Source organism: Papio anubis, chromosome 17, assembly GCF_008728515.1.
Source record: "Papio anubis isolate 15944 chromosome 17, Panubis1.0, whole genome shotgun sequence".
Classification (NCBI taxonomy): Eukaryota; Metazoa; Chordata; class Mammalia; order Primates; family Cercopithecidae; genus Papio; species Papio anubis.
In genome coordinates, this window is record NC_044992.1 from 28,703,995 (window position 1) to 28,731,965 (window position 27,971).

General features: G+C 43.8%; 2 protein-coding genes and 1 long non-coding RNA gene across 3 annotated transcripts; 1 reads left to right on the forward strand and 2 right to left on the reverse strand.

Annotated features, from left to right (window-relative positions):
* Positions 1-1,909: 1,909 nt before the first annotated feature.
* On the reverse strand, positions 1,910-6,352 carry CCL15 (C-C motif chemokine ligand 15). Its single transcript, XM_003912646.3, has 4 exons — positions 5,690-6,352; positions 3,146-3,202; positions 2,563-2,674; positions 1,910-2,143 (listed from the first exon to the last, which is right to left on the reverse strand). Exons 1-4 carry the CDS (start codon positions 5,763-5,765, stop codon positions 2,059-2,061), a joined length of 330 nt encoding a protein of 109 aa, XP_003912695.1. The 5' UTR covers positions 5,766-6,352; the 3' UTR covers positions 1,910-2,058.
* Positions 5,804-16,344, forward strand: LOC108582631. The gene is made up of 3 exons (XR_002518064.2): positions 5,804-5,888; positions 12,827-14,291; positions 15,427-16,344. It is a non-coding gene; the product is annotated as an uncharacterized LOC108582631 (long non-coding RNA).
* A 102-nt stretch (positions 16,345-16,446) lies between these two features.
* Positions 16,447-23,113, reverse strand: LOC101026878 (C-C motif chemokine 23). The gene is made up of 4 exons (XM_003912644.4): positions 21,240-23,113; positions 17,725-17,784; positions 17,135-17,249; positions 16,447-16,699 (listed from the first exon to the last, which is right to left on the reverse strand). Exons 1-4 carry the CDS (start codon positions 21,313-21,315, stop codon positions 16,588-16,590), a joined length of 363 nt encoding a protein of 120 aa, XP_003912693.1. The 5' UTR covers positions 21,316-23,113; the 3' UTR covers positions 16,447-16,587.
* Between the last annotated feature and the right edge of the window lie 4,858 nt (positions 23,114-27,971).

Consider the following 27,971-nt stretch of genomic DNA (forward strand, 5'->3'; position numbering starts at 1 on the left):
GTACAGATACACCATGAGGCACTTCCTAGGTAGCCATAAAAAGAATGAAATCATGTCCTTTGGAGCAACATGGATAAAGTTGGAGGCCATTATCTTAACTGAATTAATAATGCAGGAACAGAAAACCAAATGCTGCATGTTTAAACATTGGTTACACTTGGACATAAAGATGGCAACAATAGACACTGGGGACTATTAGAGGAGGGAGGGAGAGAAGGGGGCAAGGGTTGAAAAACTATTGGGTACTATGCTCAGTACCTAGGTGATGGGATCAACTTACCCCAGACTTCATGCAATATACCCAGGTAACAAACCTGCACATGTAACCCCTGAATCCAAAATAAAAGTTGAAATTATAAAGATAAAGAAAATAGAAAAAGAAAAATATTCTAAAAATTCCCAGAGGGTCTGAAATTTTTTTTTCTTACTAAGGAATAAGAAATCAACTGGCTTTGGAATTTTGGCCCTGTCTGAGATGCTAGAAGACAATTGAAGAATGTCTACATTGTTCTGAGAGAAAATTATTTTCAACATGAACTTTCATATTCAGTTGAACCATTTTCAAACTTTAAGAACAAGGTTTTTAGACCTTCAAAGTCCCAGAAAGTTTATTGTTCGTATCAGTTGGAGTTTTTTGTTGGACAGCAATAGAAACTGACTCTGGTTGATTAAGCAAAAAGGACTTTACTGAAAAGATTTTGGGTAGTGTCAGGAAGACTTGGAAACTAGGTAGAGGCTGAGTGCAGTGGTTCATGCCTGTAATCCCAGTACTTTGGGAGGCCAAGGTGGGTAGATCATCTGAGGTTAGGAGTTCAAGACCAGCCTGGCCAACATGGCGAAACCCTGTCTGTACTAAAAATACAGAAATTAGCCGGGTGTGGTGGCGGGCGCCTGTAATCCCAGCTACTAGGGAGGCTGAGGCAGGAGAATTGCTTGAACTTGGGAGGCGGAGGTAGAATCCTAGAGAGACCAGCTCCAATGCCACATCCAAAATCATGCCACAAGAGTCAACTGGTGTGAATGCTGTCACTGCTGCTGGGCATTGCGGTTAGCATTGCTGACCTCCAGCACTGGTCATGGGGTATGTGTGCTGGCACTGCTGCTTCCAGAATCTGGAAGCTGTTGCCACCACCAGTGTCACCTGGATGGAGTCCTCTCTTTTTCTGCTTCTCTGCAACACTTGTTCCAGGCTCAGATCTCTGGAAGGGAGCATAGATTGGCCAAGCCTGAGTTGGGGATGCCTGCCCTGGCACCTATGGAGCAAAGGAGAGTGTTTGCCTTTGTCACCTTTTAAAGCAGAAGGCAGTTCAAGGATATTCTAGCAAAATGAAAAATAAACCATTTTAGGAAGGAAGGAAGAGGAAGAGGAAGTTGTGGGCTGCCTGTCATGGTGGAATGAACTCAGGTGTGTAATGAGAAGAAATCCCAGTATGACATTATTATTATTATTATTATTATTATTATTATTATTATTTTGGCAGGTCTAGAAAGCATTTCTGCAAGTTGGAATAGGAAGTTAGAAGGTCCTTGGAGACTGTCTCAAAGAATGAAGTAGTTACCATGAAACAGATGGTGTAAATATGCAAGTGCAAATATGGAATGATAAGGAAACAAAAAGTATTTCTCTTTTGGTTAATAGAAAAATATCAAAAGGAAATCGTGGAAAAAAAGAAGAATTGTTATGGGATTATAATGGATCAAATGTTAAGTACACTAGAAAATGGTGTGAACTGGGCAAATGATGGAGTAAAAGAAGCTTTCTTGAAATTGTAACCAAGCCTTTGAAGATTAGTTATTTCAGTAGAAAGGAGAAGATGAGATATAAAGTGAATTTGTATTTAATCCTGTTGGGGCTTAGCAGTTTCTTCAGTTTTATATTAGTTTATTTCCTCTTAAAACTCAAGCAAAGTTAAAAATTGAATACTCTTTATTAGATGCGTGACTTCCATTACCAGACACAACAATATATATATATTTAAAGTAATTCAGGCCAAGAAACTCACAGGAGGTGTTGGAGGTGGTTGGCTGGCCTCTTTTGTCTCTTTATTATTATATTGGTTAGGACTTCAGCTTTTTCATGCAATTCTGAACTCCCGGACCACTGGGTTTGGCACAGACTTGTCGCCCCTTCTTGGTGAGGAAGCTGGGGAATAAGGGAGAGAAAGATTACAAACTTTCTCCCAAGCAGAGGGAGACAGGGGGCCCCATCCTCCCTGCTCCTCAGATTTCCCAGTCAACACAGCTTGTTTTTTCCTTTCTCTGCTGATGGCAGCTCAGGGACAGTGTCCTCTTGAGACCCTCTCAGCCTGTGGGACTCCTTAATGACTCAAGGAAGTGTCCTTGGGCAGCCTTGTGCCTGCTTTCTTCTTCCTTCCCTATCTCCTCTCCATTGGGAGTGTCTCATCCCTGATGCCCTGCAGGATCCTCGTAAGGACACAGCTGCCCCGTACCTGGCAGGATCCAGAGGGTGGAACCCAATGGACGCCCATCCATCGGGTCCTCCCTGCAAGACGTTGTGGGCTGCTTCTTCCCCAACACATGGTTGATGAGCTTGGCACTTACATGACACCCGGCTTGGAGCACTCGCTGCTCGTTTCAAAATAACTTTCCATGAGCGAACACGGGATGCTTTGTGAGATGTAGGAGATGCAGCAGTCAGTAGCAAGGTGAAAGCCTGCAGCAAGAGAAAGGGTCATTTGAGGGCCAATCTTTCTCCTTGAAAGCACTGTGCAGGATGAGAAGGCGTAAGCCTCGGAAGACATGTTTCCCCTCCGTGGCCAGCACTTGCTGGCATCTCCCTGCTTCAGACCCTCCCCAGGGTTGTGCGGTGTGTCTGAGGCACAGGGTGGGCCACAGCAGGACCAGAAACATTTCCCTCAGAAGGGGAAGGCATCTGCAGACACCTGCAGACACCAGAGAGCACCTTCTTCTCCAAAGGAGCAGGCTCTTGGGGCAGCCAGAGGGGAACAGAGAAAGCATTTATGGAGGGGGTCCCCCTAGCCCATCTTGATCTTCCTTGGAGATGTTCACCACCCTCACGACCCTCTCATTCTCCTCCTGTTCTGTAAACAGGGACAATGGATTCCATAGTGCAGACCTGCACCTGCTGGTTGCTTTTAAATATATGCTGTATCTCATCACTTACTGCTCAGAACTACTGGATTTTTCAGTAGAAGCTTTGACATGAACTCTGTCTCTGCATCTGGAAGAAACAGGACCGGGAAGGAAATCACTGGGCGGCAGCAGTATGTTTCAGCATCTCCACCCACCCCATTGCTCATCCCCCTCCTGAGGCAGAAAGGCTCTGAAGCTGGACCACCACCACCTGTCTGGGTTCTAGGCCTGTCTCCTGGCCCATTTATTCCTTTAGGGCCCTGAGACTTTTCAGGGACCTTTTGAAAATGTAGACATGAAAACTTTGTATTGACTCTGAAATACTAAAAGCAACTGAACCTAACACGGTTCAGTTAATGGAATATCTACATGATGTGACACAGTCTACAAGTCTTTCTACACATTTCTGGAATATTTTTTTATTATAGGGCTCTGAAAACTGAAAGGTTTTATCAGCGCATATGGTGGCACAGTATCCCCTTAAGTGAAGTGAGTCTATTATGGTCTTTATTCATCCCAGTTAGCAGAAATATTCATGTGTTTGCTGTAGAAAGATTGCTGTGTTTGATTGAAACAGTCTTCCTTGGCCCCACCAAGGATAAGTACCATCTAGGTATGAATTACTTTTTTTTTTTTTTTTTTTTTAAATTGAGACAGGGTCTTGTTCTGTCACCCAGGCTGGGGCACAGTGGTATGATCATAACTCACCGCAGCCTCGAGGTCCTGGGCTCAAGTGATCCTCTTGCCTCAGCCTCCTGAGAAGGTGGGATTACAGGTGCGAGCCACAATCCCTAGCCAATAGTTTAACTTTTTGTAGTGATGAGGTCTTGATGTGATGCCCAGGCTGGTCTTGAACTCCTGGGGTCAAGCAATTTTCCTGGCTCAGCCTCCCAAAGTGCTGGGATTATAGGTGAGCCACCATGCCTAGCTTGTATTACCTTTTGAAAACCAGAGAAATTCTGTATTCCAAAATACATCTAGCCTGATAGGATTTTGATAAGGGATTGCATACCTGTATTATGCTAAATAGAAAAATGCGGCCAGGTGCGGTGGCTCAAGTCTGTAATCCCAGAACTTTGGGAGGCCAAGGTGGGTGGATCACAAGGTCAGGAGATTGAGACCATCCTGGTTAACATGGTGAAACCCCATCTCTACTAAAAACACAAAAAATTAGCCAGGCGTGGTGGCGGGCGCCTGTAGTCCCAGCTACTCAGGAGGCTGAGGAAGGAGAACGGCGTGAAAACGGGAGGCGGAGCTTGCAGTGAGCTGAGATCACGCCACTGCACTTCAGCCTGGGCGACAGAGCGAGACTCCGTCTCAAGAAAAAAGAAAAAAAATATCTTTACAGTGGTCAGGCACGATGGCTCACACCTGTAATCCCAACACTTTGGGAAGCCGAGCTGGGCAGATCACCTGAGGCCGGGAGTTCAAGACTAGTCTGGCCAACAAGGCGAAACCCCGTCTCTACTAAAAAAAAATACAAAAATCAGCTGGACTTGGTGGTGCGTGCCTTAATCCCAACTACTTCATAGGCTGAGGAAGGATAATCAACTGAACCTAGGAGGTGGAGGTTGCAGTGATCCGAGATCTTGCCACTGCACTCCAGCCTGGGAGACAGAGCGAAACTCCGTCTCAAAAAAAAAAAAAAAAAAAAAAAAAAAAAAAAAGTCTTGACAGCTGGGGAGAGACTGCCCGTTGCAGGGCTAACCAATGCATAGAGATAGCAAAGGGTTTAGACCTTTCATATACAAGTCAACAAATCCTGAGCCCATGTGCCCAGCCACCTCCTTTGCTAACTCTCACACACCAAGCCAGCATTTCCGTGGTTCTAAGTCATCCTAAGGATGAGTACTAGACAACTAGAGACTATCCCTATATCCCAAAGCCTGAAAGGCTTGTTCAGACTACCTAGCCCTAAACCCTATGCTCTGGGCTGCCTTGCTTTCCCCCTGGAAACCCCAATAAAGGTTCTGGCATAGGTCGTCCCTTCTCTCCTGATTGTGACTCCTGCCCTGGATGCTTCCCTTGGGGCCCTGTGTGGCACAGTGTACCTCCTTCTCTTGGGAAATGTAAATAATACATTCTTTTTGCAATGTCATTGGCCTCTTTGTGTTGACATTCACTGCCACAAATTAAGATTCCACAGGAACAAATGAGACAGTGATCATGGGTGAGTCACTTACCTAGCTGGTTCCTTTTCCTCTCCCAAATCACAATTTTACACCAGATGGTAGATAGCAGTTCTAGCACTGTAAACTTCTATGATTCTTTTTACAAATTTACAATTTAATTACAGTTCTTTTGTTCCAGCTAAAATATCAGCTACGAGAAAGAATCAGATAATTTTTGCTGTGAAAAGGGAAATAATTGGCCCCAAATGGGACCAGTCACGTGTATACATTTCCCCCTCCAAGGATCCAAAGGCTGCAGACAGAGCCAGGTCTACACTCTGCTGGTGGTTTTTAAATAAGTTCCACAACCATGTCTGGGCTGGAGAGTAGTCACAATGTGTCTCTGTCCCAGAGCCTGAGTTACCATGGACCTGGTTGCCTGGAAGAAAGCTCACTGGACTCACCATTTGTGACCTGGGCCTGGGATCCAAGGGCAGCAACAAGCATGAGGCAGGAGAGGACAGCCACGGAGACCTTCATCCTCCTGGTGGGCAGGCAGGGCTGGCCGAGACTCCTGGGCTCACTGCTTCCTGGCTCCCCGGGATGCCAGCTCTGCCCTTGTATTTACAAGAAGGGGAGGATCCAGGAAGTCCCAGGGCAGAGGTCAGAATGCTCTTCTTTAGCTATATAATAGTTACCAAGCAGTTTCTGAAAAGAGAACAAGGCTGAGAATGCAACAGAAAGTAGAGGACAAAGGTGACTTGAACTGTCCCTGTGGATTTCCCGAACTATCCCAATAGCTACAGGCAGATAGAAAGAAATGTTTCAAGGAAGAGTCTTCCTTTCAGGAGATTCATCTAATCCTCTAAGCCTGGGATAGGAGTAGGGGACTATCTCAGACTCTTGGATTCAGGATTGGGATGTGGTGAATGCTATCTTTTTTCCATTTCTAGTTCTATTCCTGTAGTCCCAACCAGTAGGTGTTAGCAGTGCCGAATCCATATCAGTCTGCAGCAGCCTCAATTCTTGCCCCCTCAGAAGAAAGAATTCAACTGAGGGGCATAAGGCAGAGTGAGAGACCGAGACAAGATTTAGGGCAGCAATGAAAGTAAAGAACACTTGGAAAAGTGCCAAGCAGGTGATTTGAGAGATTCAAGTGCCTGGTTTGACCTTTGGATTGCGGTTTTTTTGTTTGTTTGTTTGTTTGTTTTTTTTTTGCTGGCATTCCGCATGCGCAGTGGTCTCCCAGCACGTGGGAGGGGCTGCATGCACAGTGTGTTTACTGGAGCTGTACACATGCTCACTTGAAGCATTCCTTCTTGACCAGTCAAGTGTTCCTAGATCACATACCAGTTGAACTCTGACATTTTGCCTCTTAGTGCACATACTTGAGCCTACTTGCCCGACCCCTGAGATCTTATCGGGAAACTGTTGATCACCAGTTTCAGATATTTCTATCTATAGGGAGACTGCCTTTGCTGGTGCTGGCTTTGACCAATTACTATTTTAGAGAGACAGTGTAACATCTGCCTGACCATCACCTGATGGTTGTCTGACATTCCTGGTGGGGCAGGGGGCTCTCCTGCCCTGCTCATGTCTGAATAACTACCTACTATAACAAAGGGAATTTTTTTTTTTTTGAAGTGGAGTTTTGCTCTTATTGCCCAGGCTGGAGTGCAGTGGTGCAATCTTGCTCATTGCAAATTCTGCCTTCCGGGTTCAAGCAATTCTCCTGCCTCAGCATCCCGAGTAGCTGGGATTACAGGCATGTGCCACCACACTCGGCTAATTTTGTATTTTTAGTAGTATTTTTAGTATTTTGTTCACCATGTTAGTCAGGCTGACCTCAGGTGATCCACCTGCCTTGGCCTCCCAAACAAAGGGACTTCAAAGGTAAGAACCAGTCAAGCTGGCCACCAAAATGGAGAACTGGAAAGTCTCAAGATTAGAGGCCAAAAGACCTTCCCAAGCACTGATGATGCCATGTCAAGTACTAACCACCCCATCTTGAACTTTCAAGTGCCTTCAAAGCTGATGCTAAAGGGTGGCCACCAGAGGGCATTCTCTAATCTGCGAACTTGGCTGTGATTTTTCAAACAGAATCTGCCAGTGGCTTCTCATGGACTTGAGTCAGCTCCAAAGTTTGTGTGTGAGTGTAGAAAGTCCTTCAGAATAGGGTTCTCCTTATATGCACAACTCCTCTATTTTCTAACATAATGGCATTTAAATGCATATTAAGTTTAAATAGTGATGCACCTATTAATTTAGATTTTATACTTTTTTCTTTTGGAGTGAATTTTTTTTCAGGACCCCAATACTAAATGCCTAATGGATAAATTGGCCCTGTGCAATACGAATTCCTAGCAACCCATTAACTCTACTTAGCAGTCACCTCTGCCAGAAAGACTTCTCGGCTCTGGCTCCCACTAGGCTGGGCCAGGTGTCCCTTTTCAGTGTTTCCACAGCATCTCTCAGCATAAATCTATGATAGCACCAGTCACATTCTATTTTAAATGCTTATTTACTTAATGGTTCTCCTCATTCCTCTGCCCCCATACAACAAGGGGTGTGTGTGTGTGTGTGTGTGTGTGTGTGTGTGTGACAGGCATTAAAAAACATGTCCAGGTGCAGTGGCTCATGCCTGTAATCCCAGCACTTAAGCTTGAGCTCAGGAGCTCCAGACCAGCCTGAGCAACATAGCAAGACCTCGTTTCTACTAAAAAAAAAAAAAAAAAAAAAAAAAAAAAAAGCCAGGCTTGGTGGCACATGTCTACAGTCTCAGTTACTTGAGAGTCCGAGGCAGGAGGATTTCTTGTGCCTGGGCGTGCTTCAGGCTGCAGTGATCTATGATCACGCCACTGTACTCCATCCTGGGTGACAGAGTGAGACCCTGTGTCAAAACAAAACAAAAAACAAAACAAAACAAATCAGTCACATATCATGACATTTACCCCCTTAACAAACTTCCAAGTGTACAGTTACAAGGTCCTTGAAGAATGTCTTCAAGGATGAGATAGTTACTGTACCTGCTGCACAAAAACCATCACATTGCAGTAAAGAGTTATTACTCAGATCAATCTCATCGAAGGCTCACAGATTAAAGGTTTTTGAAAGGTAGTTTGGGGGAGGGGATGAATGTGGACGCTTTCAAAGGACGCTTGCTGCTGACTGCTTGGGGGGTGCAATCATAGAAGTGTGGGAAATTCATCTCCTGTAGGCTGAATGGCTTCTGGGTGGTGCCGCAGGAGCTGTTGGTGGGTCCAGCTGGAGCCATCATCAGTGTCTCAATGCAAAAAAACATCCTGAAAGGATATCTCAGAAGGCCAATCTTAGGTTCTACAATAGTGATGTTATCTGCAGAGAAATTGGGGAAGTTGCATATCTTGTGACCTCCACAACAATGGCTGGCAATCATTTACGTCTACACTTTCTCCTTAGCAAAATTCAGGCTCCTCTATCCTCCTAGCCTGGTAGTCTTTCATTAGCTTTACAAAAGTGGTTGAGTTTTGGGGAAGGGCTAATCATTTACACTATAAACTAAATGTCTGGCAGCTTGAAAGCTAAAGGCAAGAAGGGAGTGGGCTAGATCAGATCTTCCCGTTGTCATGGTTTTCTCACTGTTATAATTTTTGCAAAGTTGGTTTCATTACCATAAAACAAATGGTGTGAGTCTGCAAGTACAAATGCAGAATGATGATAATGAAAGGAAGACAAGTATTTCTTTCTTGGTTAATAAGAGAAAAGGTTGTTAAAAACCTTAGCCAAATTAAATTTAACAGAGTTTAACTGAACAAAGAACAATTCGCAAATAAGGTAACCTCTTGAGCCAGAGTAGGTTCATAGAGACTCCAGCACAGCCGCATGGTAGATTTATAGACAGAAAAAGAAAAGTGATCACAGAAAACGGAAGTGAGGTACAGAAACAGCTGAATTTATTATAGCTGGGCGTTTACCTTATTCAAACATGGTTTGAATAGTTGGCCCCCTTTGATTGGCCAAAACTCAGTGATTGGCACAAGAGTCGGTTACAGCCTGTTTACACCTCTATTCAGGTTACAGTTCACTATGTACAGAGAAACCTTTAGGCTGAACTTAAAATAAGTGAGAAGGTAGCTTAAGGCTAAAGTTGATTTAACAAGGTCCATTAAAAATTGTTGGAAAATAAGAATCTACATGAGGTTATCGTGGGTTAAATATTAAGTAAATGACAATGTTGTGTCATCTGGGCGAATGATAAAAGAGAGTTTTTATTTTTGTTTTAAAATTTTTTTCTTGATCTAGGTCTTGCTTTATCACCCAGACTGGGATGCAGTGGCTTAACCATAGCTCACTGTAACCTCCAACTCCTGGGCTCAAGTGATCGTCCCACCTCAGCCTCCCAAAGTGCTGGGATTACAGGTGTGAGCCACCACACCCAGCCAAAACACTGTTTCCTAAACTGTAGTTAACACTTCAAGATTAGCTCTTTTAGGCCGGGCGCGGTGGCTCACGCCTGTAATCCCTGCACTTTGGGAGGCCGAGGCGGGCAGATCACGAGGTCAGGAGATCGAGACCATCCTTGGCTAACACGGTGAAACCCCCGCCTCTACTAAACACAAAATTAGCCGGGCGCCGGGTGGCTGGCTCGTAGTCCCAGCTACTTGGGTACTGGAGGCAGGGAGAATGGCTGACCCTCGAGGCAGAGCTTGCAGTGAGCCGAGATCAAGGCCACTGCACTCCAGCCTGGGCGACACAGAGAGGAAGACTCCTACCAAAAAAAAAAAAAAAAAAAAAAAAAAAAAAAAAAAAAAAAAGATTAGCTCTTTTAGTAGGGAGGAGATAAGATGTAATGTGAATTTGTGTTTACTTTCTTAGGGTTATAATAATTCCAAGCTTTTATCATCCTCTTGGGGTGTTCTTCTAACACAGTTGTGATTCAGTGTTATAAAGGTTATTTGGTTATTGATCAGTTTTCTCCTATTGATTTCTTAGACAAGTCACACTAAAAGTAAGCATAGAGCTTAAACATTTTTTTCAAATAAAAAATATTTTGTTGTTTAGAATTGTTTAGAATTCAGTGCTGTCTTTTGAATTTTATGAGACAGTTTTCCAAGGTGTACTAATTGTACATATACATTTATATACTTTAATAGAGATGTATATGTAAGTAATATTAACTACATCTTTAAATGTAGAAAACTAAATTAAGAAAAATGTTCTTTAAGTTTAGAGGTGAAATCTTTTACAAATTGTTACTGTAGGTAGCTAGTCGTACATAAACAGGGCAGGAGAGGCTCCTCCCAACCAGAAATGTCAGGCGACCATAAGGTGATGATCAGGGAGTTGTTAACTGTCTCTCTAGAATAATAATTGGTTGCAGCTAGCACCAGGGAAAGGCTGTGCCTATAGATAGAAAAAACCTGAAACTGGTCATCAGCAGCTTCCTGCTAAGATCCCAGGAGTTGGGCGAGTGAGCTCACGCATGCGCACCAAAAGACAAAATGGTGGCGTTTAACTCGTATAGGATGTTCTGGGGGCATTCTATCAGTAAAGGGAAGAACACCTCAAGTGAGCATGCATACATCTCCAGTAAACACACTGCACATGCTCCCCTCCCAAGCAGGGCGTTGCGCTAGTGCTTCCCACCCCAAGGGAAGAATCGGGGAGAAGGGACCCAAGACCCCAGAAGTATGCCAACATGTAAAACCCCAATTCAAAAGGTCAAACCCCACACTTGACCTCCAAAGTGTCTCTGCTTGGCCCTCTTCCAAACGTACTTTACTTTCTTTTTATTCCTGCTCTAAACCTTTTTCTCTTCTTTTTTTTCTTTTTCTTTTTTTTTTTTTTGAGATAGAGTCCCACTCTGTCACCCAGGCTGGAGTGCAGTGGCATGGTCTCGATTCACTGCAACCTCTGCCTCCTGGGCTCAAGCAGTTCTCCTGTCTCAGCCTCCCGTGTAGCTTGGGTTACAGGTGCCTGCCACCACACCCAGCTAATTTTTATTGGAGATGGTGTTTCACTAAGTTGAACAGGCTGGTCTCGAACTCCTGACTTCAAGTGACCCTCCCACTTAGGCCTTCCAAAGTGCTGGGATTACAGGTATGAGCCACCACACCCGGCCTGTAAAGCTTCTTAATAAACTTTCACTCCTGCTCTAACACTTCCTCAGTCTCTTCTCACTTGGGCTCCTCATTTGAATTCTTTCTCCTGAGGAGGGAAGAATTGAGGTTGCTGCAGACCTGTACAGATTTGCCACCAGTAACTCGAATAACTTGCCCTGCAAACTAAATTTACACCTAATAAAAAACTTAGAAATAGGTAAAAGGGGCCAGGCGCGGTGGCTCACACCAGTAATCCTAGCACTTTGGGAGGCCAAGGCAGGCAGATCACGAGGTCAGGAGTTTGAGACCAGCCTGGCCAACATGGTGAAACCTCATCTCTACTAAAAATACAAAAATTAACCGGCCATAGTGGCCGGTGCCTGTAATCCCAGCTGCTAGGGAGGCTGAGGCAGGAGAATCGCTTGAACCCGTGAGGCAGAGGTTGCAGTGAGCCGAGATTACACCACTGCACTCCAGCCTAGGTGACAGAGCAAGATTCTGTTTCGGAAAAAAAAAAAAAGAAAGAAATAGGTAAAAGGATGACTGCACGGTTTTCAAGGTCATATTACAATGTTGACTAAAAGGCCCACCCTGGGATTCCTTAAATCCGTAGGGGAATGAACTTTTGATTGATTTTCTGTTTACCATTGATCAGGCCCCAGATTCTGAGAAAGTATATGTTAAATTATAAACGTGTGTGTAGCCAGATGCAAATGATTTCTGTCTATTAAAAAAGATAATCCCACAGTTACAGGTTTTTCTATTGCCCTATCCACAGGGTAATAATGTGTGCTCTAATTTAACAAACTTATTTCACAACATCATCCCCAGTAAACTATACAAATCTCTGTTATTCAAATGATTTTTGAATTATTTTAATAGTTCTCTCACTAATGAGTTAAATACATCTTTGATGCATATTCAATCTAAATTGGATGAGTAATATTTTTAGCTTTGTAAATTGTATTATGATGTCTCTTGTTTTGAAGATAATGCTTATCCAAAGTTCAGTAATTCCTTTAGTTTCTTTTTCCTCTTAAAATTCAAGTAAAGCCTGGGCATGGTGGCTCACACCTGTAATACTAGCACTTTGGGAGGCTGAGGCAGGAGGATCGCTTGAGCCTAAGAGATCAAGACCAGCCTGGGCAACATAATCAGATCCTGTCTCTTCAAAAAAAAAAAAAGAATTAGCAGAGTATGGTGGCATGTACCTGTAGTCCCAGCTGATATGGACAGGAGGCAGAGAAATACTGGGTAGAAGAGGGCAGTTCCCTGGCAAATGCCCCACCCTCAAGCCTGGGAACCCACAGCCCTAAATTGGAAAAGGCATTTCTGTTTTTGCATCCAAATGTTGCCTTTTCCAAGACTACTCTGGCCTGCCACACCCCTATCTTGTGTCCATCTGACAGCTAGACCTCCATGAAGGGAAAGAGAGCCAATATTACTTTTACCCAAAGGAAAGAGAGAGGTGGCAGGATCTTAGAAAAGAGGCAGATCTTAAACCCCAAACTCCATGAGCAGAGGAACAGAAGAACGGCAGTGGCAGAGAAGGAAAGATGAGAAGGAGCATCTGAATATCAGGAGAAGTTCGGCTGGGGACGGTTGAAGAGGAGATCAGCTGCGGGATGGCTAAACTCCAAGGGAAGATAATCTTCCCACTTCATCCGTTCTCCAGCTCCCCATTCATCCCATAAGAGCCACATCCATCACACAATAAAATCTCCACATTCACCATCGTTCAAGTCTTCTTGAACGATGACCAGATTCTTCCTGGATGCCAGACAAGGATCTGGGTACCAAGAGGGCAGGGTATATTCAATCTAGGGCTTCAGGTTGAGGCCCTAGAAAGGAAAACCAGATCTGAGGGATCCAAAGCCGGGCAACAAGCACAATGTAAATGGGAAGGACCAATTCCTGCTGACTAAACCCTTGCTTCATGAAAGGAGGCCGTGCTCCATGACACAGATGAGGCCCAGGGAGCTCAAAGATTGTTGGCAGCAAGGGAAATAGGGCATACTGTGTAAGAGTGGATATTCTCACCTCCCAGACCCCCCGGTTAACATGAATAAAAGCCACTTTGGCACCCATGGATGGCACCTGCCAAGGTCACTAGGACTTGGGGATAAAAAGACAGAAGAGGCAAGGGGGATGCCTGCTTTCTCTCCATCACAACCTGAGTTATCACTAAAAGAAGGGAAGGAAATGAGGATCACCTCTATTTCTTGCCTTTCAGAATGGGCAATCAGCTGTCTTCACTACTCCCAGCTTATACTCCTCTGGAGTGTATCCTGAACCACTGGGACTGCTTTGACCCTTAGGCTCTGGAGGAAAATGGCTCAGAGCCCTCTGCACAAAGGTTTGGGCAAATTATGAAAGACTGGCTTGGCCTCAGGAAGAAACCGTTCATTTTGATACCATCCAGCAGTGGCAGCTTTTCTGTAAACGTGAGGGCAAACGCTCTGAGGCCTCATATGTGCAGGCTTTCTATACCTTGCTGGGCAATCCAGACCTTTGCTGACAATGTAGAATTAATCTAGACCTATTTGCCATCTCGGGAGAGGCTGCAAGGGGCAATCCCAGGGAACTAAACAAATTCCAGAGGTATCCCCAGCAGAGGAACCAGCTCCCTTCAGCCCTGCTCCTCCAGGTCCACCCCATCCTCCCTATCCAGCTTCAGTCTCTCACTTGCCCCCTTCTAGAAATTCTCACCCTAGACAAGCCCCAGTCTCATTCTTTCCCCTCCAACAGATGCCTGGTGAATTTGCCCCAGTAAGGTCCAGGTGCCCTTCTCTCTACAGAACTTGAAGGAAATTGAGGGGGATGTTGGCAAGCTTTCAGATGATCCTGAAAGATATATAGAGGCTTTCCAGAATTTAACCCAAGTATTTGAACTCTCCTAGGAAGATGTGATGTTACTTTGAACCAAACGCTGACTAACACTGAGAAACAGGCCACTCTGCAAGTGACAGAGAGATCTGGGGATGAGGTTTGTATCACATGTAGCACCCAGGAAAGGGGGCGAATATTATCCAACTGGAAGAGAAGCAGTATCAGTGAATGTCCCTAAATGGGATTCCAATGACAAGATGGGAGAATGGAAGAGGAGACAGTTTCAGATGTGCATAATAGAGGGCTTATGTAGGGCTAGAACTAAGCCTCTTCACTATATCAAGATATCCATGATAGACCAGGGATTTAATGCAAATTCCACTGCCTTCTTGGGGAGGCTAAGAGGGTCCTTTGTAAAGCATAGGTCTCTATGTCCTGATTCCGTCAAGAGACAACTAATCCTAAATGATAAATTTATTACTCAGGCAGCCCCTGATATCAGGGGTAAGTTGCAGAAATAGGCCCTGGCATCAGGGAGTACTTTAGGAGACCTCCTGAAAGTGGCTACCTTGGTCTTTTACAGTAAAGATAGGGAAATACGAGAAAGAGGCAGAAGCTTTAAGGGCCACTGTGCAAACCCACAAACCCCAGGACTCCCAAGGTTCATCTGTTAACTCCTACAAACGTGGCAAGAACAGTTACCTTTCTTCTAAAATTTAACCACACCCCTACAAGTCTTAATTTCTTTCACCAAGGTGAAACAGCTTGGGGTACAATGTTGTTAGTATATTACATTCCCTATTTCTGTAATCTTTGGCACTAGATTATTTCCTTGTATAATACACATGTTTAACCCATGCATACTTAACACCTTGTAAAACTTGTTTTTTTCTCTCAAGTTTGAGGTCATCAAACTCCAAATGGTCAGGCAACTGGAGCCTTGGATGATGACTCCCCTTCCCCAGGGACCCTTATATAGACCTCTGGGAGGAATCTGACTTCTGTTTTCCCCAAAATAATGTTCCCATCAGCGGGAAGTAGCTAAGACTGATCATCGTCCATATTCTAATGGCAATTAGATGGGCCTCTTAGAGGGGGGAAATGATACAGATACAGGCAAGGAAATACCCGGGGTAGAAGAGGCAGTTCCCCAACGAAGGCCCACCCTGAAGCCTGGAATTCCATGGCCCTAAGTGGGAGCAAGCATTCCTATTTTCATGCCCAAATGTTGACTTTTCCAAAACCACTGTGTCCTGCCACACCCCTATCCTGTGCCCATATAAACCCCCAAGCTCTACAAGCAGAGGAACAGAGGAGCAGCAGAGCAGCAAAATGGCATGGCAGAGAGGGAGAGAAGAGAAGGAGCATCTGAATGTCACGAGGAGTTTGGCTGAGGACGATGGGAGAGTAGACAAGCTGCGGGATGGCTGAACTCCAGGGGAAGATCATCTTCCCACTCCATCCCCTTTCCAGCCCTGCATCCATTCCTCTGAGAGCCAACTCTATCACTCAGTAAAATCCCCACCTTCACCATCCTTCAAGCTGATGTGACCTGATTCTTCCTGGATGCCAGACAAGGACATGGGTACCAAGAGAGTGTAAAAGGCTGTCATCCTGACTCTCCACTGAATGGAATAGCTATCCACAAAAAGCAATTGCTAAAGGGCGTTGCTTGTAATGCACTCCTAGATGCTACAATGGGGTTGGAGCCCAAAAGCACTCACCCTGGCTCCTGCACCTGCCCGTCTGCATGTTCCCCCTCCCATAAGGGGTTTAAGTGTGTAGCAGCCTTGCAAACAAGCCACACCTCTGTCACAAGTCCTGTGAGGGAGTCAGGGAAATCTCCTGTGTTAGCCCAACTGGCGCCATCAAGTAAACCCCTGCCGTTTTGCACACCCTGATCAGGGAGGAAACTTCCATGGGGACTCAGGCCATGAAAAACATTTTGCCAAACAGATCCCAGGCCACACTGCCTGACTGCAGGAAGTGGCCCACTTATTATATCCTGCCAGGCAGCTAGCCACACTGCCCCACCTCCCCGTCCAGACCTATAATTGTCCCAGTCTGGAAGCAGGACAGGGGCTCTAGCACTTGCTGGTGCTCCCCCTCCACAGGTTTCTCTGTCCAATAAATCTGTGTTGCTGTCGAGCTTCCCCACCTTGGATGTCTCTTTTCTCTGTCCTAACATCCTGTTTCACAGCTACTTGTAGGGCTGAGGTAGGTGGGTTACTTGAGCCCAGGAGGTTAGGCTGCAGTGAGGCAAGATGTGCCAGTGCACTCCAGCCTGGGTGACAGAGACCCTATCACACAAAAAAAGTGAGAAACTCTTTATTAGATGAATTGCCTTAAATCCAGAACACAAGAATAAATGCTTCTTAAAAAAATAATTCAGGAAGGTGGTTGAGGCAAGAAAGTTGGTAACTGGCAACTTGCATCCCTTCGCCTTGACAAGTTCAGTTCTTCCTGGCCTTGATCCGTGTGGCCAGCTTCAGCATTATCCTGCAAGCCAGAACTTGCTTATTACTGGGACTGACACATAAACGTCGCCCGTTCTTGGTGAGGAAGCTGGGGAACAAGGGGGAGAAAGGTTACAAACTGAGGTGTGTCCAGCACATGGGGACAGGGGGCCCCATTCTCCCTGCCCCTCAGATTTCCCAGTCAACACAGCCAGTTTTTTCTTTCTTTTTTTCCATTCTCTGCTGATGGCAACTCAGGGCCAGTGTCCTCTTGTGATCCCCCTCAGCCTGTGGGACTCTGTAGTGACTCATGCGAGCATCCTTGGGCAGACTTGTGCCTGCTTTCTTCTTCCTTCCCCACCCTTTTTCCCCTGGGAATGTCTCATCCCTGATGCCCTGCAGGATCCTCATAAGGACACAGATGCCCCATACCTGGCAGGATCCAGAGGGTGGGCCCTGATGGACACCCATCTATCAGGTCCTCCCTGCAAGATGCTACAGAGTCCTTCTCCCTCAACACATGTTTGGTGAGCTTGGCACTTACATGACACCCGGCTTGGGGCACTTGCTGCTCGTTTCAAGGTAACTCTCCAAGAGTGAACACGGGATGCTTCCTGGGATGTAGGAGGTGCAGCAGTCAGCATTAATAGCGTGAAAGCCTGCAACAAGAGAAAGGGTCGTTTGAGGACCAATCTTTCTCCTCCAGAGCACTGTGGAGGGTGAGAAGGCACGTGGCGCGGACGAGATGTTTCCTCCTCTGTGGCCGGCACTTGCTGGCATCTCCCTGCTTCAGATCCTCACCAGAGTTGAGCTGTGTGTCTGAGGGCACTCAGGGTGGGCCACAGCAGGACCAAGAGCATTTCCCCCAGAAAAGGAAGGCATCTGCAGACACCTGCAGGCATCAGAGAGCACCTTCTGCCCCAAAGGAGCAGACTCTTGGGGCAGCCAGAGGGGAACAGGGAAGGCATCTATGGAGGGGGTTCCCCTAGCCCATCCTGATCTTCCTTGGAGATGTTCACCACCCTCAGGACCCTCTCATTCTCCTCCCATACTGTAAACAGGGACAATGGATCCCATAGTGCAGACCTGCACCTGCTGGTTGCTTTTAAATATATGCCGTATCTGACCACTTACTGTCCAGAACTTCTGGATTTGCCAGTGAAAGCTTTGACATCATGAATCCTGTCTCTGCATCTGGAAGAAAGACAGGACAGGGAAGGAAATCACTGGGTGAGAGCATTGTTTCAGCATCTCCACCCACCCCGTTGCTCATCCCCCTCCCGAGGCAGAAAGGCTCTGAAGCTGGACCACCACCACCTGTCTGGGTTCTAGGCCTGTCTCCTGGCCCATTTATTCCTTTAGGGCCCTGAGACTTTTCAGGGACCTTTTGAAAATGTAGACATGAAAACATTGTGTTGACTCTGAAATACTAAAAGCAACCTCAAAATCTAACACGGTTCAGTTAATGGAATATCTACATGATGTGACACAGTCTACAAGTCTCTCTACACATTTCTGGAATCCATAGTACTCTGGAAACGGAGAGGCGTTCATCAGCGCATATGGTGGCACGGTATCCTCTTAAGTGAAATGAAGCTATTATGGTCATTATTCATCCCAGTTAGTAGAAATATTCATGTGCTTGTTACAGGAGATTGCTGTGTTTGATTAAAATATTGTTCCCAGGCCTCATCAGGGATAAGTACCATCAATATATGTTTAAGTTTTTACTAAATCATTTTTAAATTGTGGTTATATATATATATATAAAATATAAAATTTGCCTTTTGAACTATTTTAAGATTACAGTTCAATAGCATCAAATACATTCAAACAACTCTGCAATTTTCATGACCATTCATTCAGAGAACTTGTTCATTTTGTGAAACTGAAACTCTGTATTCATTAAACAACAACTCCCCAATTCTTCCTCCCCTTAATCCCTGACAACCACTGTCTAGGTCGTGTCTCTGTGGATTTGATTGCTCTAAGTACCTCATGTGAGTGGAATCATACGCTATTTGTCCTTTTGCGACTGGTTTATTTCACTTGGCATAATGTCCTTGATGGTCATCCATATTGTAGCATGTGTCAGAATCTCCTTACTTAAATTTTTTAAAATTTTTATTTTTTCTTACTTCAACATTCAAGGGAATCTCCTTACTTTTTGAGGCCAAATAGATTCCATTGTATGTATGAATCACACTTTGTTTATCTACTAACCTTTTGATGGGCACTTAGTTTGCTTCTACGTTTTGGCTATCGTCATCAATAACGCTGCTATAAATATGGGTGTACAAAAATCTCTTCATGTACCTGTTTTAAATTATTTTGGATATATACCCAGAAATAGAATTGCTGCATCATATCATATTAACTTTTTAAAACCTGAGAAATTCTGCATTCCAAAATTCATCTAGCGCCAAGTGCTTTGGAAATGGGATTGTGGAGCTGCCTTATGCTTGTTAGGCAAATGAAACTAAGCTTTACACTTTTTTCCTTTCTTTTTAATTTTAATCCTCAAAGTTAATTTATTTCCACAATTGACTGTATCACAGAATAAAGTTAGCTTTAAAATTTGGCCGGGTGCGGTGGCTCATGCCTGTAATTCCAGCACTTTGGGAGACCAAGGCGGGCAGATCACTTGAGGTCAGGAGTTTGAGACCAGCCTGGCCTACCTGGTGAAATCCCGTCTCTACTAAAAATACAAAAATTAGCCGAGTGTGGTGGCATGTGCCTGTAATTCCAGCTACTAGGGAGGCTGAGGCAGGAGAATCGTCTGAACCTGGGAGGTGGAGGTTGCAGTGAGCCAAGATTGTGCCACTGTACTCCAGCCTGGGCCACAGAATGAGACTCCATCTCAAAATAAAATAAATTAAATTAAAATAAATATTTACTTTTAATATAATTTAATAATTATATTAAATATATTTTAAGTACAACGTAATAACTATTGAATATACTTTTTCTTTTTTAAAAATTAATTAAATTTACTTTTATTTTACTTTAAGTTCTAGGATCCTGTGCTGAACGTGCAGGTTCATTACATAGGTATACATGTGCCATGGTGGTTTGCTGCACCTATCAACCCATTATCTAGGGCTTCCACATGCACCAGGTATTCGTCCTAATCCTCTCCCTCCTTTTTCCCTCCACTCCCCAACAGACCCCCGTGTGTGATGTTCCCCTCCCTGTGTCCATGCGTTCTCAGTGTTCAACTCCCACTTATGAGTAAGAACATGTGGTGTTTGGCTTTCTGCTCCTGTGTTAGTTTGCTGAGAATGATGGTTTCCAGCTTTACCCATGTCCCTGCAAAGGACATGAATTCATTTCTTTTTATGGCTGCATAGTATTCCATGGTGTATATGTGCCATATTTTCTTTATCCAGTCTATCTTGATGGGCACTTGGGTTGGTTCCAAGTCTTTGCTATTATGAATAGTGCTGCAATAAACATAAATGTGCATGTATCTTTTAATATAATATATAAGTATGCTTTTAATATATTAAAAATAAATACACTTTTAATATAATTTAATAACTGTATTAAATATCTTTTAATGTAATTCAATAACAATATTAAATATACTTTTAATATAACTTAATAACCACATTAAATATGCATTTAATATAATTTAACGATTATATTAAATATACTATTAATAATTTTAAGGCCAGCTTTAAAGTTGATATTTACTTAACATTTTGAAACATAAAGACTTAGCAATAACGATTCAGCTGCCAACTTAGTCCCCCAATTGCTTTCTAGTGTTTTCAACTTATTTCTTATATGGTTACATTAAATGAATTATATGTAATAAGGCATGTGTAATAAGGCATATGTAATATGGTTTGGGTAAGGTAAAAAAAGATCTTAAATGGCCTTGTCTTTCCATAACTACTTCCTTATTAGCTCATATTTTAATTCCACCACTTACTAGTTGTGTGATCTACCAAGTTATCTAAGGTTCTGTGCCTCAGTTTTCTCATTTGTAAAATGTCAATAATAATATGAAAAACTATATAAAAATTGATGTTTTGTTTTCTCCCTACAGAAGTAACACATTTGCATTTTTATTTTTTTATCTAATACATTTCCCACAAGGTTGTTAGATAGAATTGATGTGTTAATATCTGTAAGACACTTAGAACAGTGCCTGCCCTGTACATAGGAAGTACTAGAAGTGCATTTGTTAAACAAAAAAATATGATGGTTAGGTGACCTTGGTTGAGTCACTTGTGTGGCTGGTTCCATTTCTTCTCCAAAATGATATTATAGATGATGCTAGATGGTATGTAACAGTTTTAACATCATACAATTCTATGCTTCTTTCTACAAATTTGTAATTTTACTACACTTCTTTTAATTTAGCACTTAATAGTCCTATGTCAGCTAAGGGAAGCTATCAAATAATTTTGCTGTGAAAAAGGAAGTAATTGGCCCCACATTGGACCAGCCATATGTGTATATTCCCCTCCCAGGGTCCAAAGCATGCAGACAGAGCCAGGTCTATATTCTGGCGCTGCTTTTAAATGAGTACCATGACCATGTCTGGGAAGGTGAGTAGTGACAGGAGGGCAATGTGTCTCTGTCCCAGAGCTTGAGTTACCATGAACCTGGTCGCCTTGGAGAAAGCTCACTGGACTCACCATTTGTGACCTTGGCCTGGGATCCAAGGGCAGTAACAAGCATGAGGCAGGAGAGGACAGCCACGGAGACCTTCATCCTCCTGGTGGGCAGACAGGGCTGGCCGAGGACTCCTGGGCTCACTGCTTCCTGGCTCCCAGGATGCCAGCTCTGCCCTTGTATTTATAAGAGGAGGAGGATCAGGAAGTCCCAGGGCAGAGGTCAGAATGCTGTTTTTTGACTTATGATAGTTAACAGGCTCTTTCTAAAATGAGAACAATGCTGGGAATGCAACAGGAAGTAGACGACAAGGATGATTTGGACTGTCCTTGTGGACTTCCCGAATTGTCCCAATAAGTACAGGCAGAGACAGCAAATACTTTATGATGGATCCTTCCCCTGGGAGATTCATTCATCCTCTAAACAGTGGAGTTTTTTTTTCCTCAGGAGCTAACCATCTTCAGATGCTCAAATAGCCTGTACACATGGGGACCACCAGAGAGAACACTTCAACTTGTAGAACTATGATCTCTGTTGGTAATCACAGCTCATACGACATCCCGTGATGGACAGCCCACGATGTGTACTTACACAGCATGATTGTCTAGTATAAGCTGAACTACTCTAGAAGATAATGGGTAGAGTGTAGGGCAAGGATGAGCACATGGGAGCTAAAGTATCCCCTTGTGGGGGTAGCCCGCCTTCCTTCTCAATTCTGCACTTAGTCTCTGGAAAGGAATATTCTTCGTCCAGTGTCTGGAGATATCCTTGACTCCTCTCTTTGTCTCATACCCCATATCTAATTCATTAGTAAGTATTTTTGCCTTATTTCAAAAATATAGCCAGAATCTTATTATTCCTTCAAAAGAAAACTCCCATTTATTCTCTACTACTATTCTCAATGCTTCACTTCTGAGACTACCTGGTATTAGCATGGACTACAGAGGTTAAGGGCTCAGTCCCATGAGACTGGCACCACTTCAGATGCCAATCTCAAATAGTGGGTCCCCAGGTTACCCACAAGTTCTCTTTGACTTGGCTACACATCGGAACTTCCCATGACACCCTCCTCAGGTTCTGTAATTACTAAACTAGCTTTCAGAACTCAGAAGAACAGTTTACTTACAGGGTTATATTATAAAGCATACAACTCAGGAACAGTCAGGTCAGTGAGATGCATAGGGCAAAACATGGGGAGTGGGTTTGGAGCTTCTGTGTCCCATGCAGGTGTGCCACTCTCTCAGCGCCTCCACTGAACACTGTTCCAAGTTTACCAACCTGGAAACTCTCTAAACCCTACTCTCTTAGGTTTTTATGGAGGCTTTATTACATAAGCATGCTTGACTAAATCGTTAACCATTAGTGATCAGATCAATCTCCAGCCTCTCTCCCCTCCCTGGAGTTTGGGGGTAGAGGCTGAAAGTTCCAATCCTCTCACGGTTGGCTCCCATGGCAACCAGCTCTCATCCTTAAGGCTTTCCAAGAGACACTTCATTAACATAAACTCAGGTGTGGTAGGAAGTACTTGTCCAGACTTCCAGGTTGTATGTGCCTGAGTATTGAGCAGATTCTTATGTGCTTCTTACACCTCAGCATCAGAGAATCCCCGGTGCAGGAAAAGAGGGGTGTGCATGATGGACAAGGTGAGGTGCTGTCAGATTATACTATCTTGAGCTGGGCAGAGACTGTATGCAACTGGCTGCTGTAGTGGTGGCTAGAGTCAGAGATGAAGCTGATAGAATGGAAGTGGTGTACAGAGGTGTCTGACACAGTATTAAATGCATATTTGTTTAGTGAAAGAAAATAAGGAATAGATTTCACAAGATTCACCAATCAATATGTTGATTACGCAACATATTGTCATTTCTTGACAGGGAATGCTTTCAGCTTTTGCCCACTCAGTATGATTTTGGCTGTGGGTTTGTCATAAATAACTCTTATTATTTTGAAGTACGTTCCATCAATACTAGTTTATTGAGTATTTTTAGCATGAAGTATTGTTGAATTTTATCGAAGACCTTTTCTGCATCTATTGAGATAATCATGTAGTTTTTGTCATTGGTTCTGTTTATGTGATGGATTACATTTACTGACTTGCATATGTTGAATCAGTCTTGCATCCCAGGGATGAAGGCGACTTGATCATCGTGGATAAGCTTTTTGACATGCTGCTGGATTCGGTTTGCCAGTATTTTATTGAGGATTTTCGCATTGATGTTCATCAGGGACATTGGCCTGAAATTTCCTTTTTTTTTGTTGTGTCTCTGCCAGATTTTAGTATCAGGATGATGCTGACCTCATAAAATGAGTTAGGGAGGAGTCCCTCTTTTTCTATTGATTGGAATAGTTTCAGAAGGAATGGTATCAGCTCCTCTATGTACCTCTGGTAGAATTCTGCTGTGAATCCATCTGGTCCTGCCCTTTTTTTGGTTGGTAGTCTATTAATTACTGCCTCCACTTCAGAACTTGTTATTAGTCTATTCAGGGATTCAACTTCTTCCTGGTTTAGTCTTGGCAGGGTGTATATGTCTAGGAATTTATGCATTTCTACTAGATTTTCTGGTTTATTTGCATAGAGGTGTTTATTGTATTCTCTGATGACAGTTTGTATTTCTGTGGGATCAGTGGTGATATCCCCTTTATCATTTTTTATTATGTCTATCTGATCCTCTCTCTTTTCTTCTTCATTAGTCTGGCTAGTGGTCTATCTATTTTGTTAATCTTTTCAAAAAACCGGCACCTGGATTCATTGATTTTTCGAAGAGTTTTTCATGTCTCTATCTCCTTCAGTTCTGCTCTGATCTTAGTTATTTCTTGTCTTCTTTTGGTTTTTGAATTTGTTTGCTCTTGCTTCTCTAGTTCTTTTAATTGTGATGTTAGGGTGTCGATTTTAGATCTTTCCCACTTTCTGACGTGGACATTTAGTGCTATAAATTTCCCTCTAAACACTACTTTAGCTGTGTCCCAGAGATTCTGGTACATTCTGTCTTTGTTCACATTGGTTTCAAATAACTTATTTATTTCTGCCTTAATTTCATTATTTACTTAGTAGTCATTCAGGAGCAGGTTGTTCAGTTTCCATGTAGTTGTGCAGTTTTGAGTGAGTTTCTTAATCCGAACTTCTAATTTGATTGCACTGTGGTCTGAGAGACTGTTATGATTTCTGTTCTTTGGCACTTGCTGAGGAGTGTTTTACTTCCAATTATGTGTTTTATTTTGGAATAAGTGCTATGTGGTGCTGAGAAGAATGTATATTCTGTTGGGGTGGAGAGTTCTGTAGATGTCTATTAGGTCCGCTTGGCCCAGAACTGAGTTCAAGTCCTGAATATCCTTGTTAATTTTCTGTCAAGTTGATCTGTCTAATATTGACAGTGAGGTGTTAAAGTCTCCCATTATTATTGTGTGGGAGTTTAAGTCTCTTTGTAGGTCTCTAAGAACTTGCTTTATAAATCTGGGTGCTCCTGTTTTGGGTGCATATATATTTAGGGTAGTTAGCTCTTCTTGTTGCATTGATCCCTTTACCATTATGTAATGTCTTTCTTTGTCATTTTTTATCTTTGTTGGTTTAAAGTCTGTTTTATCAGAGACTAGGATTGCAGCCTCTGCTTTTCTTTTCTTGCTATTTGCTTGGTAAGTATTCTACCATCCCTTTATTTTGAGCCTATGTGTGTCTTCGCATGTGAGATGTGCTGAATACAGCACACTGATGGGTCTTGACTCTTTTGTCCAATTTGCCAGTCTGCGTCTTTTAATTGGGGCAGTTAGCCTGTTTACATTTAAGGTTAATACTGTTATGTGTGATTTTGATTCTGTCATTATTATGTTAGCTGGTTATTTTGCCAATTAGTTGATGCAGTTTCTTCATAGTGTCAATCATCTTTACATTTTGGTATGCTTTTGCAGTGACTGGTACAGGATTTTCCTCTCCATATTTAGCGCTTCCTTCAGGACTTCTTGTAAGGCAGGATTGGTGGTGACAAAAATCACTCAGCATTTGCTTGTCTTAAAGGATTTTATTTCTCCTTCACTTATGAAGCTTAGTCTGGTTGGCTATGAAATTCTGGGTTGAAAATTCTTTTCTCTAAGAATGTTGAATTGGCCCCCACTCTCTTCTGGCTTGTAGGGTTTCTGCAGAGAGATCCACTGTTAGTCTGATGGGCTTCCCTTTGTGGGTAACCAGACCTTTCTCTCTGGCTGCCCTTAACATTTTTTCCTTCATTTCAACCTTGGAGAATCTGATGATTTTGTGCCTTGGGTTTGCTCTTCTCGAGGAGTATCTTTGTGGAATTCTCTGTATTTCCTGAATTTGAATGTTGGCCTGTCTTGCTAGATTGGGGAAGTTCTCCTGGATAATATCCTGAAGTGTGTTTTCCAACTTGATTCCATTCTCCCCATCACTTTCAGGTACACCAATCAATTGTAGGTTTGGTCTTTTCACATAGTCCAATATTTCTTGGAGGCTTTGTTCATTCCTTTTCATTCTTTTTTCTCTAATTTTGTCTTCATGCTTTATTTCATTAAGTTGATCTTCAGTCTCTGATATCCTTTCTTCTGCTTGATCAATTCGGCTATTGATACTCGTGTATGCTTCACAAAGTTCTTGTGCTGTGTTTTTCAGCTCCATCAGGTCTTTTTTGCTCTTCTCTAAACTGATTATTCTAGTTAGCAGTTCCTGTAACCTTTTATCAAGGTTCTTAGCTTCCTTGCATTGGGTTAGAACATGCTGCTTTAGCTTGGAGGAGTTTCTTAGTACCCACCTTCTGAAGTCTACTTCTGTCAATTCATCAAACTCATTCTCTGTTAAGTTTTGTTCCCTTGCTGGCGAGGAGTTGTGATCCTTTGGAGGAGAAGGGGCATTCTGGCTTTTGGAATTTTCAGCCTTTTTGCAAAGGTTTTTATTCATTTTTGTGGATTTATCTACCTTTGGTGTTTGATGTTGGTGACCTCTGGATGGGGTTTTTGTGTGGGTGTCTTTTTTGTTGATGCTGATGCTGTTGCTTCTGTTTGTTAGTTTTCCTTCTAACAGTCAGGCTGCTCTTCTGCAGGTCTGCTGGAGTTTGCTTTAGATCTCCTCCAGACCCTGTTTGCCTGGGTATCACCAGTGGAGGCTGCAGAACAGCAAAGATTGCTGCCTGCTCCCTCCTCTGAAAGCTTCATCCAAGAAGGGTACCTGCCAGATGCCAGCCAGAGCTCTCCTGTATGAGATGTCTGTTGACCCCTGCTGGGAAGTGTCTTCCAGTCAGGAGGTGTAGGTGTCAGGGACCCACTTGAGGAGGCAGTCTGTCCCTTAGCAGAGCTTGAGTGCTGTACTGGGAGATCTGCTGCTCTCTTCAGAGCCAGCAGGCAGGAATGTTTGTTTGCTGAAGCTGCGCCCACAGCTGCCCCTTCCCCCAGGTGCTCTGTCCTAGGGAAATGGGACTTTTATCTGTAAGTCTTTGACTGCGGCTGCTGCCTTTCTTTCAGAAATGCCCTGTCCAGAGAGGAGCAATCTAGAAAGGCAGTCTGACTACAGCAGCTTTGCCACGCTGAGGTGTGTTCCATACCCAGTTCAAACTTCCCGGTGGCTTTGTTTACACTGTGAGGGGAAAACTGCCTACTCAAGCCTCAGTAATGGTGGACCTCCCTCCCCCCTACCAAGCTTGCGTGTCCCAGGTAGACTTCAGACTGTTGTGCTGGCAGCGAGAATTTCAAGCCAGTGGATCTTAGCTTGTTGGGCTCCATGGGGGTGGGATTCGCTGAGCAAGACCACTCGGCTCCTTGGCTTCAGCCCCCATTTCTAGGGGAGTGAACAGTTCTGTCTTGCTGGTGTTCCAAGTGCCACTGGGGTATGAAAAAAACTCCTGCAGCTTGCTCAGTGTCTGCCCAAATGGCCATTCAGTTTTGTGCTTGAAACCCAGGGCCCTGGTGATGTAGACACCCGTGGGAATCTCCTGGTCTGTGGGTTGTGAAGACCGTGGGAAAAGCATAGTATCTGGGCCAGATAGCACTGTCCATCACAACACAGTCCCTCATGGCTTCCCTTGGCTAGGGGAGTGAGTTCCCCGACCCCTTGTGTAATTTATATGGACTTAGGGAGACTGAACAAAGGGGGCAAATGTGGGAATAAAAGACAAGAGACAAAAGAGTATATTTGGAAGAAGGGGTCGGGGGCACTTTGCCTCTAGTGGACAAGGGCCCTGAGCTTTACATAGCCCTCAATATTTATTAGGCAAAAGAGATAGTGAGAAGGGATTTCGAAGAAGGGGTCAGCTGCTTGGTCCAGAGTAGGCTTGTAAGACTGTATTGTGCTTCCAGGGTAAGGCAATGCCCCACCAAGTTCCTGCTCACCCTTCATGGGCTACACCTGCTGTCTAACCAGTCCCATTGAGATGAACTGGGTACCTCAGTTGGAAATGCAGAAATCACCTGACTTCTGGGTTGGTCTCACTGGGAGCTGCAGACCAGAGTTGTTCCTCTTCAGCCATCTTGCCCAGGAATCCTTGTGCACGATCTTAAATGGCCTATTACGTGAGGAAACCTTCCTTCTTAAGCAACAAGGGGAATAACAGAGCCTGCCAACTCATCTTCTTGTTTCTCCTGATGTGTAAGACTGGGCCCAGGTCCTTTTTAGAGAAACAAAACCAATCCAAACAATATCTCTTTAAAGAGGCCTGTAGCTAAAGTCTGCGCTATGCCATGCAATTGAAACTGCTCTAGGGTTGCACAGAGATGGAGTCCCTTAAATATCTTCTGACCATTCCTGTATACCAGCCACT